General features: G+C 38.6%; 2 protein-coding genes across 7 annotated transcripts in view; one reads left to right on the top strand and one right to left on the bottom strand.

Annotated features, from left to right (window-relative positions):
• The window catches only part of CORIN (corin, serine peptidase), a 201,080-nt gene extending 192,620 nt beyond the window's left edge, over positions 1-8,460 (top strand). For all 3 annotated transcript variants that reach the window (XM_019741053.2, XM_074324644.1, XM_019741052.2), the window contains 3 exons: positions 2,120-2,391; positions 4,455-4,588; positions 6,677-8,460. In XM_019741053.2, the coding sequence (XP_019596612.2) occupies positions 2,120-2,391; positions 4,455-4,588; positions 6,677-6,859 (589 nt within the window). In that variant the 3' untranslated portion in view covers positions 6,860-8,460. The remainder of the gene's footprint in view (positions 1-2,119; positions 2,392-4,454; positions 4,589-6,676) is intronic.
• A 1,773-nt stretch (positions 8,461-10,233) lies between these two features.
• The window catches only part of ATP10D (ATPase phospholipid transporting 10D (putative)), a 101,158-nt gene continuing 89,874 nt past the window's right edge, over positions 10,234-21,517 (bottom strand). For 3 of the 4 annotated variants that reach the window (XM_074324641.1, XM_074324640.1, XM_074324642.1), the window contains 4 exons: positions 20,867-20,947; positions 19,562-19,666; positions 15,280-15,467; positions 11,248-11,720 (listed from right to left, as the gene is read on the bottom strand). In XM_074324641.1, coding sequence (XP_074180742.1) covers positions 11,390-11,720; positions 15,280-15,467; positions 19,562-19,666; positions 20,867-20,947 — 705 coding nt within the window. In that variant the 3' untranslated portion in view covers positions 11,248-11,389. Of the gene's footprint in view, positions 11,721-15,279; positions 15,468-19,561; positions 19,667-20,866; positions 20,948-21,517 lie in introns of all 4 variants that reach the window. The other variant, XM_074324639.1, reaches the window with a different exon arrangement.

Here is a 21,517-nt window from a genome sequence, read left to right as displayed (position 1 = left end):
ATATCTCCAGATAGAATGAAACCTCTATGAGGGCAAGAACTTTATCTTCCTCATCCTTGTGTTTTAATTTATTTTAGCATGGCATATAACAGCCACTAAATAAGTATTTGTTAACTGACTAAGCAGCCCCTTCTTGGTGTTTCTTAGTAATCACATCTGTGGTTCTTTTAGAAGTTAGGGCTATAATCTATCTGGAACTAGAAATGTTTACTCATCTACAGAAGGTCAATGATTTCTCACTGACTCCTCCCATATCTTAAACCACACATCAGTTCAACATTTCAAGGCATTAAGCACCTGTATGTTTTATCACACTGAACATGAATTGTCTGGATTTTGTCTGAAGACCATTCTCCTTAAATGGAGAATTTGGAAGTAAAGGAAACTTCACATAGTTTTGCTTTGTCTTAATTATCTACCAATATTATTTGCCATAGACAGAAATTTTCTGCTTTTCATATTCTTACATATGACTTTGCTGAGAAACTATATTTATTTTTCTTACTTTTTTCCTTTTTTAAGTAAACACCTACTCATTGTATAACTAAAACTTTCTGACAATATCTATGGTTTCATGCTATTCTTTTCTGATAGACTTCTCATTTTCAAAGCTCTGAGATCCTTTTGTAGTCACATTTACATTTTAGCTGATTCTTCATGTTCTTACTGTAATCATTGGTGCTGGTAGCCTCAAAATTTGACACTTAAACTCTGCCGTCTCTGTTGAACTGTACTTGCTTTAAGAGTCTCAGGACACACGATCATATCTGTTTGGTTTTTTTCCCCCAAACATTCTGAAATCTGATTACTGAAGGTCTCAGCTATGTATCTGACTATCCCCTCCTCTTGCTTTTTTGGACCCTGGGATAACAGAATTGTTCACTGTCTGTAATTTCATCACTGGTGCTAGCTCCCCATCACATCTGGGAGATATACTCAGGAAAGAGAAGATGTCTTCGCGCTAGCTGCCATCCTGTCACTCACCACCCACCCTAAGTGCTTTCCCTCCTGTGACCAGTAACTGATTTCTGTGCTGATGCCTGTGGATCCTTTTCTTTGTTTCAGAAAAGCTTAGTAGAAAGGGGTTTAAAGGACCAGTGTTACCATCACTTAGCATCTCTGTGCCTTTAGATGAGTATGCGTCACTCATCTGCTCCGAGTCACTGCTTTCTCTACTCTAAAATGGAATAAGAATTCCTATTTACATGGTTGCTGAGAAGATCATTTGAAATAATGTGTATAGAAATACTTGATAAACTCTAAAGTAGAGATCTTATACTAATGAAGAATCCAGCCTGCTAGTCTGTTTTGCTTGCTATACACTTTTTAAAACTTTTAGCCTGCATTTAAAGCTTTGTATAAAATCCAGAACTGTGGCTTCCCTTGAACAGCTGGAAGGTCAGGTCACACTGGGTATTACGACATGACGCCAATCAGCAGGAGCTGAGAAGCGGATGCCCCGCCCCTTGGGCAGGGCTTGTGGTCTGGCGCATTCCACTTACGTAAAACTAGGCCTGTTTAGTCACCCTATTCTAAAGTCAATTCACCATGTGTTACAGAGAATTCGTTAGAAATACCAAGGGCAGAGCACACTATTAAAAGTGAGAGGTTCATAAGATTTATAGAACAGCAATGGCACCATTATGTGATATTTCTTTACTTACTACAAATCTGGTACCCTTTAAATGACCTTCAAATCACCACTTAGCTACACTATTTCTGGAGTCAAACTTACAAAATAGGGTTATTTCTATCACAGGTGTTAATTCTAAGTATTAATTTTCTTTTCCTAAAAAGGAGAAATGTTAAATATAAGCTCTTAAAGCAAAATCAGTAGGGTGAAATAAGGGGCAATTCGGTGCTCTAAATAAAAGATAAAAATAGGAAATCTCTAAACTTGGCTAGCTGAATGAAGTAAAAATGTGCCGCTTTCATGGTTAAGCTAGAGTTAAGTGTGGCAAATGCAAACCAAAGTGACAGGTTCGTGTGTCCAGAGATGTTGTGCCTGCCACGCTGTGTAAATCCCCCTGCCTGCCATAAGGCATCTGAGACACGTAATTAGCTGGGTGTCCTCTCTAGAGAATTTAAGGTACCAAAAGGTCTTGAATTGTTATTTTAGGAGAGAGAACGCTGCCATTTGGAAAGTGGTATTTGGCATCAACAATCTTGACCACCCCTCCGCGTTCGTGCAGACGCGCCTGGTGAAGACCATCATCCTGCACCCTCGCTACAGTCGGGCTGTGGTGGACTACGACATCAGCATAGTGGAGCTAAATGAGGACATCGACGAAACCAGCTACGTCCGGCCAGTCTGCTTACCCAGCCCCGAGCAGTCGTTACAACCCGACACCTACTGCTATATCACAGGCTGGGGGCACATGGGCAACAAAAGTAAGCCAGGATCGTCTTCAACACTTGCCTGTCAGCTTGTAACTACAAAACACAGGGTTGCTTCCTGCCGTTGGCAATAATTTCCTGTTTTCACTTCTAAAAGTATAGCTAGAAATGGTAAATACTGGGCATGGGTGTCACAGTCTCCCTTCCATGCAAATCGTTGATGCCCTGGCATTTACACCTGCCAAACTCAGATGCAACCTCAAAAATCCTTCTCCCCACCTCAGATTCTTTCTCCAGGGAGCCACTGCTCATGCTTTGGGCTGCCATGCAAGATGAGACCTACCTGTCAGTCATCCCCGCTTGGACTGTCTCTATCGATGTTTTGCAGGCAAAGCCTCTATCTAGGGGGTAGGCAGTTCCCAACCACGGCTCCGACAGTCAGGCTGCAGTCACATTTCCAATTCTGTGTTATGATTTGGTCTTGTCGACATCTGTAACAAAGCTCTTCTAGAGAAAGAAGACCAATTTGCTATTTGCCTATTTAAAGTGATTAAAATAGTGTGATTTAAACATAGAAAACATTTAAAAATGTGTACTTACTCCTAGCCCCCATGACGGACTCTCTCATTTTGCTTCACCTGTGTAACATTTAGAGTAGGAATTTAGTGAACGAGACGTTTTCTTTAATGGTAAGTGCTGGCCACTCCAGTGCGAACAAGGGTACTGCCGTAGTATTCAGGAATGGTGATGTATATTGGTGTCCGGTTATCCACCTTAACAACTGCCAATGTGAAGGACAATTTCCTTCTCTTTTTTTTTGCAATGTAGTCAGATAAATTTTGAGCTAAGTTGAGTTTCTTTTTTTATATGATCAACTGAGCACAAAAAGAAAAACTCAATAGGCAGAAGTAAGTCAGTGACTTCTGAGAAGCTCCCATGTAAGAGCTTCGAAGGCAATGTCAGACACATGATATCACCATTCCTGTGCATTTTGTTTTTAAAAGTTATAATTAGACTGTGTTATGAGATAAGAGCAGGATATACTTTCTATTGCCTCTACTTGTATTGTTCTCACAATAATCCACTTCAAACTCAGAACAATCATGTAACATATCACATATACCACATATGTAATATAGCACAAAGGGTCTGAATTCATTGAAAAAGATCTGATTGACCCTGATTGCACAACTTTCTAGCTTACTATACAGTGGAAAAAAATAATAGCAATGGTATAACTCACAGGATTTTTGTAAAGATTAAAAACAATAGGCCCAGAGAATACTGAGCACCCACTACATGTGAGCGATGGTTCTTCTGACCATTCTTTTGGCAACTCGTGAAACTTGCACTGTCTGCTTCGCATTGCTTTTTCCAAACGTAATTCTTTCTTCCAATAAGGTACTCTGTACATGTGCACTGCTTCACCATCACAATCTAAAAAGGTGTATAATTTGGTGTAATGGTGAAACACAAAAGATTCATGCTTTGAGAAATCCATTGTTATTCTGCAAGAACTTTCAAGCAAGATGGAATTCACATATTCTCTCTGCTGACACTAAGGGATGGCTTTGTCCCTTTTGACATCTCTCCGTCATATCTTCTAGGACTCAAGGTTCTTACTCACATAATGGCCACTGTAGCACAAGGTGAGACACATGCATTAGACCAAGGGTAGGGTAGCCCTTCCCCTGCTAGAATAAACAGGTGTGGTGCATTGTAGCAGGGCGGGACTGGCTTGCTGAACTGACCCTGAGCTGGCAGCCTCTTATCTGGGGCAGAGCTGTGGGCTGATTATTTTCCATTTCATTGCAGTGGCTGCTGTTTTTGTTGCAGCATATATAATAAGATGCCAGTTACCTAACCAAGTTACTTAACTGCTCTGTGCTTCAATTTTCTCATTAAAATAAAGGCGTTTCACATGATGATGGCTGTCAACACTGATAATTGGAAAATTCTGGTTCCAAACAAGCCTTGTCTTTAAAATGACATTCGAAGTAAAGAATATGTTTTTGGGGGTATGGAAGTGCAATCATTTCATATATGGCTAGTCTCATCCTTGAGTCATTTAACCCTCTTATGTATTTATTTCTTCTTCTCTTAAAAAAAACCCCCAGTGCCCTTCAAGCTGCAAGAGGGAGAAGTCCGCATTATTTCTCTGGAGCAGTGTCAATCCTACTTTGACGTGAAGACCATCACCGCCCGGATGATCTGTGCTGGCTATGAGTCTGGCACAGTTGACTCGTGCATGGTAAGTTGCTTTCTGGTTACCGAGGCGACTCAGTTCAGCAAAACTTCAGTGGGTCCATATAAACTCATCTTTACTCATGTGTGGCCCTTTGGCAACATTTCTTTCGAAAATCATTTGTTGCAGATGTATATCCACAGCGTGGTTTTCTTCACCCAGTCCCTAAGCGATCCTTCTTATTGTTCCATGCGCTTCACTCAGGTTAGCTTCGCGAAAAAGACAGACCAGACAAATTGTGTCTTAGCTTTATACTCCCCTTCGTTTTGAACTGTTGCCTCTTCACCTCCTGTTTTCTATCTTATTAATACCTACTGCCTCACTAAGCCCACCTCAAACCCACATCTTAGGCAGACACTTTTGTTCCTCTCCAGCTGGAAGTAATTGCTCATTTTTTTGAAGATGCCTTTATTTATAGCCCTTAGATTTTGCTCTCATATAAAGGTATTCTTGTTACCCAGCTGACTTTTGGGTGACAAAAATAGTGCCTTCTTCATCTGTGTATATCTTAAGCACAGAATTTGCAAAGAGTAGCTGCTAAATAATGATTTGGCTAAATTTCTGATCTATATACATGTTCCAAGTATAGAGCTGACCTGTAAACATGTTCCATTTTAATTACTCTCTGGCATAATAAATAGCTCAAGCTAAATAAGTCACTATCTTAGTATTTCTTTTACATGAGGGGAAATGAAAAAAAATGTGGGGTGGATCTTACAAAAATGTTTCCAGTAATTTTTGCTTTAAAATATTCAATTAGGATTTTGGACAGAACAATTTATTCAGTCCCTTGCAGGGTCTATACTTTTTTATTTAGACATACGGCATTGGTAAGTTATGAACGTAAAGATCTGCATTTTCACAAAAGCACACAGCACAATCAGAATTCAATTTTGCATTAACAGCAGTCATATTCACTAACATTTCTAAGAAGCAATATCGCCTAGTAGTTACAGAGTTGGAGTTGTGGTGCCAGACTGCCTTTGTTTAAATCCTAGCTCTGCCAGTGAACAAGTTATAAAACTGTGCTTCAATTTCATTACGTCCAAAATGGATATAATAATAATTACTGTTAAATTATTGTTAATGTCAGCTCATAGGGATTTCATAAGGATTAAATGAACTAATACAGAGACAGTGTTTAGAAGAGCATCTATAAACATGATTACCATTATTCTCCAACATTACCGAATGGGAATGACCATAGATATAAGTCCAAGTTTGAAACTCTTGCAGGGCAAAGAGTATTTGTAAATTTTCACCATGAGTTCACATACTTCCTTATTTTCTAGGGTATCAATCCTTCTCTTCTGAGGCAGTAGAGGATACACCTCTCTAACTGACTCTCTTTTCAAATGTAGCAAATGTTAATGTTCAAAAGGTCATGTGTGGGCAAAAAAACTGAATAAACTCAACTGCAACACAAACTTAAATATCAAGAATGAAAATTTCTATGCATGTGAAATAAAATATAGGCTACAAGTAAACATTTCACTGTAAATAATTCTTATTACATTTCACTGTAAATAATTCCATTCAAGTATGCTAATTGAAAAGGTCCCAGAAACTATTAAGAAATACAATAAGTAGTCTGCAAGTGTGCTTTACTTAAGACATTCATTCCATAGCAAGAATCTTGAAAGTAGTAAGTTTAGAATATTTTTCTAGTGGTTTTGTGGGGCAATAAAAAACATCTTTGAGTATCCCAATTGTAGGTACTTTCTACATTTAAAAAATGGATCAAATTTAAAGAATAAAATTATAAATCAATCCTGATATAATAAATTTAAAACAATTTTTGACATATTTTGATAAGTATGGGAAATAACTAAAAAATGTCTTCTAATTTCACAGACAGAAAGAATATAGTCCTCTGCCAAGCTACCCCTGGACTTTTAAAGATCGAGTTTAAAATGTCCACTTGACCTTTCCATTTGTGTAGTGGAAAGCATGTTCCCTCCACATGTTGGCAATAAAAGCTTTGTTGAAATTTTCCAAAGTCAGTTATTTGGCTTTATTGTACCCTCGGGATAGCATAGACACCATCAGGACTCTGAAATACCAATGACTAATGTCCACTGCTATTCATTATAGGGTGACAGCGGTGGACCTCTTGTTTGTGAGCGGCCTGGAGGTCAGTGGACATTATTTGGTTTAACTTCATGGGGCTCTGTCTGCTTTTCCAAAGTCCTGGGGCCTGGAGTTTATAGCAATGTGTCATACTTCGTCGAATGGATTGAGAGACAAATATACATTCACACCTTTCTCCTAAACTAATTTCAAACTGCCAGCGACACTCAAAGAAAATGACCTTCTTGACTGTGGAGAGCTTCCTGCAGAGAACTGTACAGAAGTACTTCCCCTGACCTGGGATGCTCAACAATTTGCACTGCAAATTTTCATGTTTGTTTTGGTCTAATGCAGTTCGACTTTTCTTTTTCAGCTTTATTTTTCTTATTTCAAGTTCAATGAAAGTGTTTTTTAAAAAAGAAGCGAAGCCAGATTTTCTTCTTTTGTCAACCTAACTTTGTAGCACCAAATTATCAACTCTGGCGAGTTAGGATAATGCAGGCGCTAGGATAACAGGTTATAAAGTTCCCTCTTATTCAATCACAACAGGACATTGAGATCCAGGATGACTGCTCTTTGGCAGCTTTTGTTTCTCAAGCACAATAGCATAGTGGCAACTTGCAATATTAACATTGGAAACTTGCTTTTGATTTATAAAAACCAAGGTAATTTACATGCTTAAATTATTTACTATTACTCTTCTAAAGTCTGCAAAATTCTGAGCACTTATGAAAGACAAGTCAGAGGTAAAAGATAAGTAGCATCCTTATAGGTAGCTGAAGTAGCAAGATGTATTGAATGCAAAGCTCTTTAGTCATCAGTTGACACCAGTAGACAAAGCACTTGACATTATAGGATTGCCCATTCTGAACTTAAATCAAGATTATAATTTGGTAGAAAAGTCTCCATAGAACCTTCCCGTGACTGGGATCTATTCAGTGTATAACAGTTAGCCGCCTGAGATTTCAACAACAAGGAAAATATTCATGGGAAATATTTTGTTTCACCCATGTGACAATGCATTTGAGATTAAGCTTTGACCAAGGAGAACTTGCTTTAGACTGGAGAGATGCAATTTAAAAAAAATAAAGTTAAATCACACACCACCCCCAATTAAATATTTTCCAGTTTTCCTGTGTCTGTCCATACCAATAAAGTACAGAAATTTACTTTAAGCACAGGAAAACTTTGCATAACATTTTGTAATTTTCCTTGAAACATGTTTAATATCTGGTGTTGCCATATGTTCCCATCAATAATTAAAACAAAAATTTAAAGATGCTTTTAAGCACTAGACCACTTTACGCACACCGATTTCTGAAGTAATTAGTGGCTGAAGTATTTTTTCATACGAAAAGCTTCAAAACAAATTTTCACACACACTTAATTAGTCAGGCATCCATTTGCAACATCCAAATGACCTTTGAACAGGTAGGATTCCCTACTAAGCTCCACCAGCAACCTAGACTGCCTCAGCATTCCACTTAGAGACTACCTGCAATTTTATACATGTATTTTTGTACTCTTTTCTTATGTGTACACATATTTGAAATTCAAAAAGTTGTCTTGACACTTTCCAGATTATTGACATGTTCTGTAGTTTGTATAAACCTACTGAGAATGTGAAACAGGAATTGAATTTTGGTCACAATTGTATGAAAGTTTAAGAACCTATGTCAGTTTTGTTACAGTTGTAGGTATATACTTGATGTAACAACTTTTAGACTGGCTCAACTCATGTTCAGTGAAATGTACATACTGTACTTATTTTAAATAGCCATTAAGACAAATAAAATGGTATAATCTTTGTTTTTGATGGATATGGAGCATGATAACAAGTCCCAGAAAACTGTGTCTCCCACTACAATAGTTGGCACCCGGCTTCCCACCAATCAAAATTTACCTTGTATCTTACTCTCACAGGAACATACTCTTTTATTTTAGATGACATATGATTCTTTGATTAGTCTGAAATTAGAAGTTGCTAATAGTCTCAATTCTCTATTGCGTGTCCAAGGAAAACCTTAACCCTGGTAAGAATGTAAGGATAATTAATGTCTATAGTACATTTTTGGAAACTAATCCAAGTCTTTCACAAGACTTTTGTGGTAAAATTATATCCCACAATGTGTTTTAGTCAGTTTTTCTTGCGTAGGAGCAATGATATAATGTTGGGTTCCCCCCAAATTTGGTGAAATATGCTGAATACCAAAATGCAACAGATCATATCAGCTTGGGTAACTTGTGTGAGAGTTATTCACTTGTAAATGAGACCTCTTAATGGCTTAATACAGACCCCAGTTCTCATTCTTCTGAGGGCCAGATGTTTAAGAATCCAGAATTTCTCAAAATTTAAAAATTACACTTTAGGGGGTGGACGGGTGGCTCAGTTGGTTAGAGCACAAGCTTGGGGCATCAGGGCTGCCGGTTCAATTCCCACATGGACCAGTGAGCTGCGCCTTCCGCAACTAGAATGAAGTTAATGAGCTGCCGCTGAGCTACCGGGTGGCCAGATGGCTCAGTTGGTTGGAGTGCAGGCTCTCAACCACAAGGTTGCCGGTTTGACTCCCACAAGGGATGGTGATGTGCCCCCTGCAACTAAGATGGAACATGGCACCTTGAGCCGAGCTGCAGCTGAGCTCCCAGATGGTTCAGTTGGTTGGAGCGTGGGGTTTCAACCACAAGGTGGCCAGTTCGTAACTTCCCCAATTCAGCAATAAAATGCAATGTTTGTAGCAAAAAAATATATGAAAATCATATTAAACATATAAATAGCCTTACATATGTTCAGGGCATTGAGTTTGTGCCTAATAGGTAGAACATTTTCAGAGTTCTGAGGATTTTTTAATTTTGTATGAGATTATGGCGCCATAACATGAACACACAAGACTTTCGTCTACTCATATACGCAGATACTTCCCTTCTTGGAGATTGACCTAATGTCTGTAGTCTTTTGTCTCTCCTATTTACTAATGAATATATCTCTACATTTTTATTTATCAGATGATGATCCCAGGGAATGAATGTCAGCTCCTCTGAGAATAACAGATGATATGACATCACTGATTTTTCCATATATGAAAATCCAAAACAATATTCTAGTAAAATTTGTACTTTGGGGTTTTCCTTCTAAGTTTTGGTACCAGTAACAGTTGGATTCAGTGACTACCTACAGGAGTGATAAAAGGTTTTCAGTACACAATATTTATTAAACGATTTATTTAAAAAAAAAAATAAGGAAGCAGAAAGCACTTCCATTAGCCATGTGAGGTTTTGAAAGTTTTGGAAATGGGTCTGTATAAAAGACGATTTGAAAAAGAAAAAGGAAAAAAGGAAAGGAGAAAAAAAAGACGATTTGCAATAACAGCAGAAGGCTACAACGTCAGACCAGGATAGTAGGCAGCAGGCAGAAGATTAAGCCCTGAGAATAACAACCTTGATATAGGACTTGGAACATTAGCATGGAGGTTTCATGACGGAAATTCTGGGTGATTGCTGGTTGACAATTTTCAGATGAACAGATACAGAATTTTAAAAGCGCTCAACCAGAATGCAAAATCATTTGATAATAACACCTGGTCTTACTTGGTATAAACCAGTTTTTATTCCCACTAAAGCCAGCACACATGATTTGCAATAGCAGTTAACCTGCGATTGACATTCTTGTCCTAAAATATATTAAAAAACAAATTTTTCTAAGAACCTCACAGAATCCTCCTGCGAACCACCTGTAGTAGTCTCATTTTATAATGTCTCATTTTTAGAGGTTATAAAACCAGTAAAGTTGTAGGGCGTTGTAGAGATTATGAAACCCTCAAATGGTCTCCTGAAGATTGTTTTGAAATCGATTGTCTCATTCTGATGAGGTTTAGAGAACAGGAAATTGCCAAATGGGCTACAGGCTCAGCTGATTCTGTCTGCCTTAGCTATGGGCTTTGTTCCCAATTAACACCCGCACAGAGGCAGACCTCAGGAAAGGGACTCCTTTGACTGGAAGCTGAAAGAGGAACACCTCTCCATTACCTGACGGAACCCTAGTATCCTCCTGCCCCTTCCCAATGAAGGCTCCACCTCAGGAGAACACTGAAATGAGCAGAGAGGTAGGCCTAACATCTTCAGTCAGAAGACCAAAGGCATCTTCCCATAGGAAATTTAAAAAGCTATTAATAATCACTTACTATATTATCCTATTTTAGTTACCTTGTCGTTTAAAAGGCTCATGGGATTTTTTTCCTCTGGAAATTAGCAATTTATAACTTTTTTTTCATGTTGAAATCTCCTAGAGTTCTAACTAATTAACCTAAAACAAGGGTTTTTCTTTTTTCTTAATAATAATAATAATAAAATCAGACTGAAGTCTGCTCATTTAAAGCATTTCTCTGGAATATGAGATCTCACAGTAAAATAAATATATCTCAAATGAATTCCCTTGAAAATATTTATATATCTAAGACAACTAAAATACTTTTATAAAATCCAAAAAGTTTCATAAAAGCATTTGATTAATTAAATATTTTTCTTCCCCAAACTCTGTCCAGGTCAAACTCTATTCTCTTTTACAAATGTATCTATAAACATACAATAAAGAAAGGTTATCTCATTAGCTTTTCCAAGCCAAATGTTCATGCCCTTTAAGGAAAAATCCAAATCATTCTTGCTTGGTAAAGGTGCTTCTTCAAAATCCCTCTCCCGAACTTGAAGAAATACTTGCAACTCCAAAGAGGGTATCCTGCTCTTTTAACACTGTGAGGGTCCAGCTATTTCTGAGGCCTTAGCTTCAGAGTAGCCTGAGTCTAACGCAGTTTCACATACAGGTAAGTCTCCTTGCTCAACAGCACAAGAAGTTGCTGACATCATTGCAAAGACATTAGAAGAGCCAGACATGGGTCTTCTCTCTGACTTGGCAGCTGAGTGGTCAGCATACTTAGTTGTCTCTTGACCCATCCTTCCAGTTCCTCTCCACTTCTTGAGGGCTTCAATCCTCTCCTCTGAAGTCAGTCTGTCAAAGTGCTTAGCCCTCAGAATTGGAGACGGAAACAGGGATCCCTGAAGAACTCGGTACACAAACCTAGGTTACAAAAAGCATCATGCAATTATATTCATCTCACATGCATCATGGGACACAAAAAGTACTCACCAATTAGAAAAAGTAAAAGGCTCTGTGGCTTTTTGCCTCCTTGAGGCAAAGGGGGAGGATAAGCAAAATATAAAATGGAGATAACAGTATCAAATAAATTGACATTTATAAAGCACTTAAGAAATAGCAAGTGTCCTATAAGTGCTTGTTAAGTAAGTAATACATAAAATCTGTAATAGTAGATACCAATAGTGCAATAGTGCATGTTAGATTAAATAAGAAAATACATGTCAAGCAGGCGGAGTGTTGCCACATAGTAAGTGTTCAAAAAATACTAGGTATTGGACCGGCCTGGTGGCTCAGGCGGTTAGAGCTCCATGCTCCTAACTCCGAAGGCTGCTGGTTTGATTCCCACATGGGCCAGTGGGCTCTCAACCACAAGGTTGCCAGTTCAATTCCTCGAGTCCCGCAAGGGATGGTGGGCAGCGCCTCCTGCAACTAAAAATTGAACACGGCACCTTGAGGTGAGCTGCCGCTGAGCTCCCAGATGGCGCAGTTGGTTGGAGCGTGTCCTCTCAACCACAAGGTTGCCGGTTCGACTCCTGCAGGGGATGGTGGGCTGTGCCCCCTGCAACTAGAAAACGCCAACTGGACCTGGAGCTGAGCTGCGCCCTCCACAACTAAGATTGAAAGGACAACAACTTGACTTGGAAAAAAAGGCCTGGAAGTACACACTGTTCCCCAATAAAGTCCTGTTCCCCTTCCCCAATTAAAAAAAAAAAATCTTAAAAAAAAAAAAATACTAGCTATTAACGTCCTATATTAATGTCCTGTGGCTACTGTCACAAATTACCACAAATTTGTCCTGAAGCTGGTAGTGTTTATGCTGTTATAGCATTCTCAAAAACCTTGTGAGTCACCAATGTATGTCATTTATGCCATTAGATAAGAGACTCCCCCACAGATCTTTCCTGTATAATCCCATCTCCTCTCCTGGTGGCTGCAGAGATGGTTGAGGGGATCCATGCGTCACACGCCTCTTCTCTTAACACGAGTAAAAGATTGTCCAGCCACACTCGTGGCCTTCTCTGTAGAGCATCCTCCCAACAGTCAATCTCATAATTTTAGCAACTTTTAATATCTGGATAAACTGAGGATTTCCTAAATTTCATTCATTTTGGTTTAACAGTTCTTTCCTCATCTCTCTTCTTTCACATTTTATTATAAACAAGAAGAAGAAAGCAGGCCAAACTTTCAATATCTTGCTTGGAAATCTCAGCTAAATAACCCAGTTCATCATTTACAAATTCTGCTTTCCACATCAAAGTAGTGTTTTTAGCTAAGTTTTCTACCACTGTATTGCAAAGATCCACTTATCTTAAATTTCCAATAACATGTTCCTCGGTTCCTTTTGAGTTTTAACTTTCACCTTTCTAGCAATATTCTGTTTATGATAACATAAGACGTACATGTATTTTCTAAGATGGTATAGGCTTTCTCTACCATGCTTCTTACTTTCTTCTGAATCCTCACCAGCAGGAATTTTAATGTCCATATTTCTACCTATAGCCTGTTTAAGGAAGTCCAGTATATTTCTATGATGTGCCTCAAAATTCTTCCAGCCTCTGCCTATCACCCAATTTTAAAGCCACTTCCACATTTTTAGGTACCTGTTATAGCAGCACCCATCTTCCTTATACCAAAACCTGTAAGTGTTTCCTATGGCTTCTGTACCAAATTATCACAAACTTAGTGGCTTAGAACAACAAAATTTTATTCCTTCATAGTTCTGGAAGACAAGGGTTTTGAAGTCAGTTTCATTTGGGCCAAAATTAAGGTTTTGGAAGGCCTAGAGGCTCCACATCTACTCCTTGCCTCTTCTAGCTTTTGGTTACCAGCATTCCTTGGTTCATGGCCAAGGAAACTCTGCCTCCGTGGTCATAATGCCTTTTCCTCTTCTGTTTGTGTCAAATCTCCCTCTGCCACTCCCTTATAAGGACACTTGTCACTATATTTAAAGCCCACCCAGTTAATACAGGATAATCTCCCCATCTCAAGATCCTTAACTTAATCACATCTGCAAAGTCCTTTTTTTCCCTATATATCAGGTAACATTCATAGGTTCCAGGGATTAGGAGACAGATATTTTTTAGGGGGTCATTTTTCAGCTTACCAGAACAATATTAGATAGAATTGTACAGTTAATTCTCTTGAAGGAAAATTGAAGGCTATAACATTAATGTTTCTTCATGAATTCTACAAGTGCATTTTGCCAGCTGGTAATAACCAGCTGATAGCTGGTAATAACAGTGAACACTACAGAAACATCTCAGTTTAATAGTGATATTGTTAAGCGTACAACTATAACCACTGTACAATGACTCAGGTGGGTTTCTTATGCATTTCTAGAAGGGATGTGCATTAACAAAAGAGGTTTGTGCCCTCTGTGCCTTATGATGGTTGTTACAGATTGGCATCAGCAAACTTTTTTCCCCGTGGGCCAGGTAGTAATATTTCAGGCTTTACGAGCTAGAAAGTATCTGTTAGAACTATTCAACTCTGCTGTTGTAGAGCAAAAGCACCCATACACAATACATAATTAATGAGTATTGCTGTGTTACAATAAAACTTCATTTACAAAAAACAGGCAGTAGGCCAAATTTGACCTATGAGCCACAGTTTGCCAACTCTGTTAGAGAATAATAAGAAATCACCATTTTGACTCTGATATCATGTTTAGGAAGGCAGAACAACTATTTGCTATAGTGTTTTCAACTAAACAGATTTTATAAAACTACAAAGAGGAAGAGCTCTAACAGAGCTTAAAGAATCTGTAGATTAAAAACACATGCATACTTCTTAGCCATTTCCATTGCATGCCATATGAGAAATCAAGTTAACTAAAATTGGAAGGATAACTAAGGCCAGATAAGGGAGGGAACAACTTCCCCTTTAAGTGTTTACAGATTGCAGTAGAGACTGCAACTTGTCCCTCAGTACCCATTCATTCTCCCCCTTCTTCCTTTTAGAAATTCCCACATTATAGCCACTCACAGTCTACAGACCAAGGTTCTAGTTAATAGGATGTGAGCAATGTGTGCAACTTCTGGGTTATGCTATTACCAAAGAGAGGGAGACAGAGACACAGAGAGAGAGAGAGAACTCTGAGAGAGAGAAAAGCTGCCTGCCCCCCATTTTCTCTTTCTCCCGCCTGCAGGTAGGGATGTGCTGATGGTGAGTCATCTTCAATCATGTAGATGAGGGCAACACCCTTGGGAGATGACAGAGCAAAAAAATAGAGGAAAGGATGTAGGTTGCTGGACAGCCAAGAGAAGCAAAGCTGCCCTATCCCTGTGGACTGTCATCCAGATTAGCTTTCCATGAGAGAGAAATAAACCTTCCATTCTCTCGTAAAATTGTCAAAACCAATATGTAACTAGTACACAGGCTGACTTCTCTACTCCTAAACACGGTGGTGTGCCATCCATTCTTAGTATTTGCTTGGAAAATTCTAAGCCTATGACTTCACTTGATAAAACAAACACCATACCTGGGAAGAAGAGCAATGCAGGTTGTGAGGACACAAACTAAGTAGAACACCGGATCCAGCATGTGCTCTTGCATAATCCGGTAGGGGTTGGATGGTGGGTTGCAAGTCACACACATGGCTCCAAAGGCCAAGGTGAAGAAAAAATAAGACAAGATGCTCCCAACGATGACCAGCATGTGAATCCAAGTCTGCAAGACAAACAGAGGAAAGGAACACGCTCACTCAGAGGGTTTGCAGCCAGGCAAAACCTGCTGTGTTGAAGAGACAACCTGTCTAAGCGATGGGTAAATGGTGGAACAAACCTCAGTGAACAAAACACAAAATACTGAAGAGCTGAACAAGAGCATCTTTCATGAATAGCTCACATCACTGTTTAAATTCTGTAAAACTAGGTCAAATGCCAAAAGGTAATTCTGATGACTAGCTTATTCTGTATTGTCCATGAACCATGAGATGTTTGGATTTTCTCCTTAAATTTTTTTTTTCCATATAGTCACTCATTGGTCTGTTTCTTCATTAAGGTAATACCTTAATCCAGTGAACCTCAAACTTTATCCATTCACATAGGTGGTAGACATTTCTGTTGCTCACCAATGTTCTTATTGTTTCCCCCTAATAAGCATGTGGAAAGGTTGTACTTTCCTATTCCCTTGAAAGTAAGCATGGCCGCATGTCTTGCTTTGACCATTAAAATATGAAAGGAAGGGATATGCAAAACTTCTAGTTTAGAAGCAAGGAAGAGCTGTTGTGCAATTTTCTATGCTGTCTCCTTTCCTTCCATGTTGTTCAAGAAGTTCCCTTTGGGGACCATTCCAGATGATACAGCCACAAGACAAAGCGTGAGTTACTGCGCTGCCCCTCAGGACAATTACTCTAGAATTGTCTGGAACCTCAGTTAATTTATATATGCAAGAAATAAATCTCTGTATTACAGCATAATCTAGACACCTTCATACCCATTTATTGCATGCAATTATTATTTTTCTTAATGTTTTTCTTTAAACTGGCTCACTACTTAATTAAGTAACTTTATTTAGAAAAAAAATAAGGCAAGATTACTACCTTAAAGGTAAAATCAGCATTACCCTTCATAAAAGTGCTGAGTCTAGAATCTGGTCTATAAAGGGAAATTAGCAAGAGTTGCTATGATAAAACATAATAGCCCCAGAGAGACTTCCTCTTTGACAAAATCCAAAGTACGACTGGAGAATCACCTTTACATTATGTAGTGTTTAGTATTATTTAGTGCAGTGTACAGCAGCACCAAACTCACAGTGTGCACCACACTGCTGTGTGTTATGCATTTGGGAGAAGCACTGCCTTTATTAATGTGTTTCTTTTTCCCCCTAGGTCTATACTTTTCAAACAAGATCCAATTTTCTTCTTCCCGCTTAACTTTGCAAAATATTTCCCCACGATACATACCTTTACAAGAGTCACAAAGACTGCTCGTTTTCGTTTGTTTGTTTGTTTTGTATTTTTAATGTACAAACTGCTCAGAAAATGTGGGCTAAATCCTTAACATCATCATGCCTCTAGAACAGGCGTGTCCAAACTGCAGCCCACGGGCCAACTGCGGCCCGCAATCCATTGTTAATTGGCCCGCAGCAAATTCCAAAAACATATTTAGTTTACTTAAATAAACCAGGTGAGGCAATACATACTTCACCTCGAGTGAGTGGCCCGTCTGTTTGTGTATTTTACCGCATAATGGTAAAAAACGTTGAAAAAAGTTTGGACACCCCTGCTCTAGAACAATGATGTCTTTTTCTTCCTTTCTGAAATGGCCTTCCTTTCCACGGAGCCCTATTGACTGAAAGTTTTCCCCTTAAGATGTGCTTTCGACAAGTGAGATAGTGCCTTGATGGAGACCTTTGAATGAATTGATACAAGGAAGTTAAAGTCAAGGGAAACTTAGTAAAAACCAACAGGGAGGCGGGAGGTGGCAATGAGATGGTGAGCAAGAGGTGAAGGGAAGCCGATTCATATTCTCAGAATGGTTGACTCTTATTTGACAAGGGACCTTCAGAGGCCGTGAGCATCAGGAACAATTGTTTCTCACGCCAAGAAACAATCATTAAAGAACTGTTTCTCCCTGGCATGAGAAATAGTTCTTTAACGATGCATCCTTTATATAGCAGCCACTGTTTTTCTTGACACAGCTTTCTCTCCCCTTCTTCTGGGTAAGGACACCTGGCATTATGCATAGTCTTGGCAAAATATTCCTCCTCTAGACAAACCTATGACTGGAGCTAAGGAAATATAATTCTGTCATCATGGACTAAATTTGGAGCACAATGAGGCAAGAGCAGAAACAAAACAATTGGAGACAGTTTAGAACAGTAAAAGCCAGACAAGCCTGCCCATTAGTTTCTGGGCCCTGGATCTCAGGAACCACTCTGGTTCTTTGGGGTGGTTTTGTTTTGTCTTATTTTGTTTTACCATGGCTATTAATATATTTTTAACAACTTTTCTTTTTGCTCAGGTTAGTCAGAACAGATTGCTGTGGCTCATTACCAATGAACTCAAACTGACACACTTTAAGTGTTAGATCCTTCGGCAAACTCATAAATGTCAGCATTTATGACACTTCCTTAGGCAGTGATCAAAAGTACTTACACAACTGCTTAATAATGAACTTAAATAGATATTAAAACAATGACAAATATTTTAGTTCTAGAGTTCCCTCTATTCACCTCACCTGGTATTTGCAGCTACTACCTTTTACTATACTTTAGGCTTGCAAGGTTTAGTTGCAGCAGGTCATAAGCAAAGCAAGGGATGCCAAAAATATTCAGCCCCACTTTAGAAATGATTATAAATAATTTTGTAATATAACCTTATACAATGTTTTAAACTATAACCTCATTCAGCTATTTCCTGTTTGAAATGCATCACTACCAGGATGGTATATATACCCCAAATTTTGGTTAGTAATTTAATCATTCCTTTATATATTCAAATATTTTTTTGAGCATCTTCTGTGTGCCAGTCTTGTCCTAGAAATGGTATACAGTGGTAGAAAAAATAAACACGAACCCTGCCCTCAAAGAGATAATAGTCTAATGCAGAGGAGAAGCATCAAACGTACAAGTATAACTACATAAATAAATAAATAACTACAAATTATTATTAGAGCTACGAATAAAAACAAGAGGATGGTATGAGAAAATGGATGGTCAGGGAAGGGCTCTTGGGGGAAGTAGCATTTTTGTTATTTGGAGATCTAACTTAACATATGAGCTGGGTAAAGAATAGGGATTCAAGAGAGAATAAGGAATACTCCAATCAGAAGATACCGTAAATGCTAAGGCCTTGATAGGCTAACAAGCTCAGTGTATCTGAGAAAGTAAAAAAGTGATGGTGTGGTTCCACCCATAAGTGGAACTGAGGCTGGAGACGGAAGTAGAGGCATCACCTCCTGAAGCCTTCCTTGTAGACCATCCTAAGGCTTTTAGATTTTATTCCAAGTACAATGGTAAACCACTGAAGGATTTTACCAAAAGGAGAGCAAAAAGATAGGATTTTTGTTTCAAAAGGATGTTTCTGGTTGTTTTGTAGAGGATTGGAGGAGTCAAGAGCAGAGGTGGGAAGACAAAAGAGACTGTAGCAATAGTTCAGGAAGAGATGACAGTGACTTGGATTACAGCAGAGACAATGCCAATGGAAATGAGTGAGCAGCATAAATAATCAGAGGTAGTTTATTCTCCAGGGGTGGGTGTTATGTGCTTCTTCTGCAAAGGAAGGTTCATGGTAAAGCGCTCAGTGTCTGAATCCTACACATTGGCTTTGCTACAGAGAATCATTTTGGTAAAAAGACTTAATGGTAGACATTCTGGAGGGAGAAAAAGATAATTTTTCTTTTATTATGAGAAAGGCATACAATCATCACTTACTAAAGTCAGTATACCAAGATTACGGCATAACACCTCTTTTTATTTTAGTTGAAAGGCATCAGCTTGGTCTTAAAGAATGCTGGCCATAGAAGAGTAATTGTTTCTCCAGCCTGACTCACCCATCCATGAATTATTCACCATGGACACCACAAGGGGACCAGGCAGGTGTTTTCTACTTTCCCTGACTGCACATGAACTTCAGCATCATGGCATTCAACAATCAGTAGGAGTAGCCATGAATCACCCTTCTTCCGTGGAGTCATCACTCTTCTCATTACCAGTTGTCTTCGAGGCATGGAAGGCTTTGAAAGGGTCATGGCTAACAGAAGACACTTCCCCAAGCACAAAGAACTCCAAGCTACTTCAGAAGCAGAAAAACCACTCACCAAACTCTTGCTTTCCATTACCAGATGCAGGAGAATGATGAACAGAGCTGCTGTGTTCAGGGGGTTTCCAAATGTAAAGATGTCAATGTCTGAGCCCTGGTAGGTCTACAAAGAGAGGACAATAGGAGGTGATCTCAGAGACTTGTGTACACTCAGTGGTGTGAGTATCCTGACTTTATTCTACAGCTCATCTGAGCACTGAGTCCCTTTTTCAATGTTTCTAATAACTGGTCATTTCAGATAAACTTGAACATTTCTAGAAAAGAGAGACAGACTCTCTCCCAGACGGGCCATCTAATCTTTGAACTTTCCAGTTGGAATTCCTCTTTATTCTGAATCATAAATGCATCTTTGTGGAAACTTTTACTCATATTTCTAGCTCTTTAAGGTATAGAGAAATATAAAATATGTTCCATTTAACAGAGCTGCAAACCTTTGAAGCAGCTACGATGGCTAACCTGAGTTTATATCTCTGCTAAGTAAATATACCCTCTTCTCCTATGTGTATATTTTCAACTCCTTAAAATATTCCTCAAGTCATACCATTTTCTGATCTTTTAAAATTCTAGTCATTCTCTTCTGAATATACTTCAGATTGCCATATCTATTCCTCTTGAAAGGTACAGAATATCCTAGCTGGGAAAATTCAAGTCATTTTATTTGAATAAAGAACTAAAGAACAAAAATTGTTTACTTAGAGACTATCATCTTTTGTATTCTTAACACTGTACTTTTGTTCACATCATCCATGATCAAACTAGTGTCTTAATCAAGGAGAAGATGTGGAGCTAGATCATGCAGCTTTGTGCTTAGTGTTGGCCTAAATTTTTAAATTAATTCTTACACATTCTTTGCTGAGTTACATTCCTCCCATTCTTTACCTATAAAACAGGTTTTTTAGTTTTAGGGAGACTAGCTTAAATTTAATACTCTAATATCATCCTGATAGAATTAGCCCAGCACTCACTAATAATAGATTCTATATTCTGACTTTGCTGCTCTGATGTTGGCTCATCTAATTATATTGCAACTTTCAATTTTATTTAAGTCACTGATGAAAATTAGCAAGGAATACAGGACTAAAAGGAGACCTAAGAGGACTCAACTAGGCACTTCTTTCCAAATTTCATCTATTACCTAACACTTTTTTTTGGGTGGGGTATAATTTAGTCAGTTAATAATCAATTTGATTATATGAACAATGTACCCTAATATACCCATTCTATATGCTAATGCCAGCAACCAAGTACAAAGAAGCATCACTGCTTCATTAATAACAAATCCTTTGGGTGAACAAGGACTCACGTAGTAAGGCACAAAGAAACAGGCCAGGCTTTGATAAAAGGCATCCAACAAGGTGATCCAGAAGGTGAGAGGTAAGTATGCCTGAAAATGAAGCAGATATTGGGGAGGAAGATTAGCAAGGGTCAAAGCAAAATCAAAGAACACAAGCCAGTACTTATTTTTGCTTCTCTGAGAGAAAATTATATTCCTTTATTCTCTCACTCACAAAAGAGCTGGGATTCGTATATAATGGTAGAAGAATGTGGGGTGATAGTTGAATGAGATGAGTTCACAGGTGAAAAAAATTGCTGATGAAATTCTTCTTCAACTCATATTGCTTTTATTATTGGATCAATCTTAAATCTACCTTAAATAGGGAGAGTAGTACTAACTTTCCATTTCCTATTGATCAGAAAATACTCATGCAAAAACTTCTCCCAATCCACCCACTTCTATCTCCACTATTCCCTTCATTCCAATTCACTGTCAACTCTTTCTGTGAATGACTAGATAGCCACCTAACTGGTGTCTTTGCTTCCTCTCCTACCCTTAATCCAATCTTCCCATAGCTGCTAGATGGTTTTTAAAAACTGTTAATTCGATCATGCCATCTCCCTAATTAATCAAACTGACCCCCTCCTATTCCTCCAATGACCTCCCACTGCATTTCCA

The sequence above is a fragment of the Rhinolophus sinicus genome, linkage group LG02 (genome assembly GCF_036562045.2).
Source record: "Rhinolophus sinicus isolate RSC01 linkage group LG02, ASM3656204v1, whole genome shotgun sequence".
Lineage (NCBI taxonomy): Eukaryota > Metazoa > Chordata > Mammalia > Chiroptera > Rhinolophidae > Rhinolophus > Rhinolophus sinicus.
This window is presented reverse-complemented; position numbering and strand designations above follow the sequence as displayed.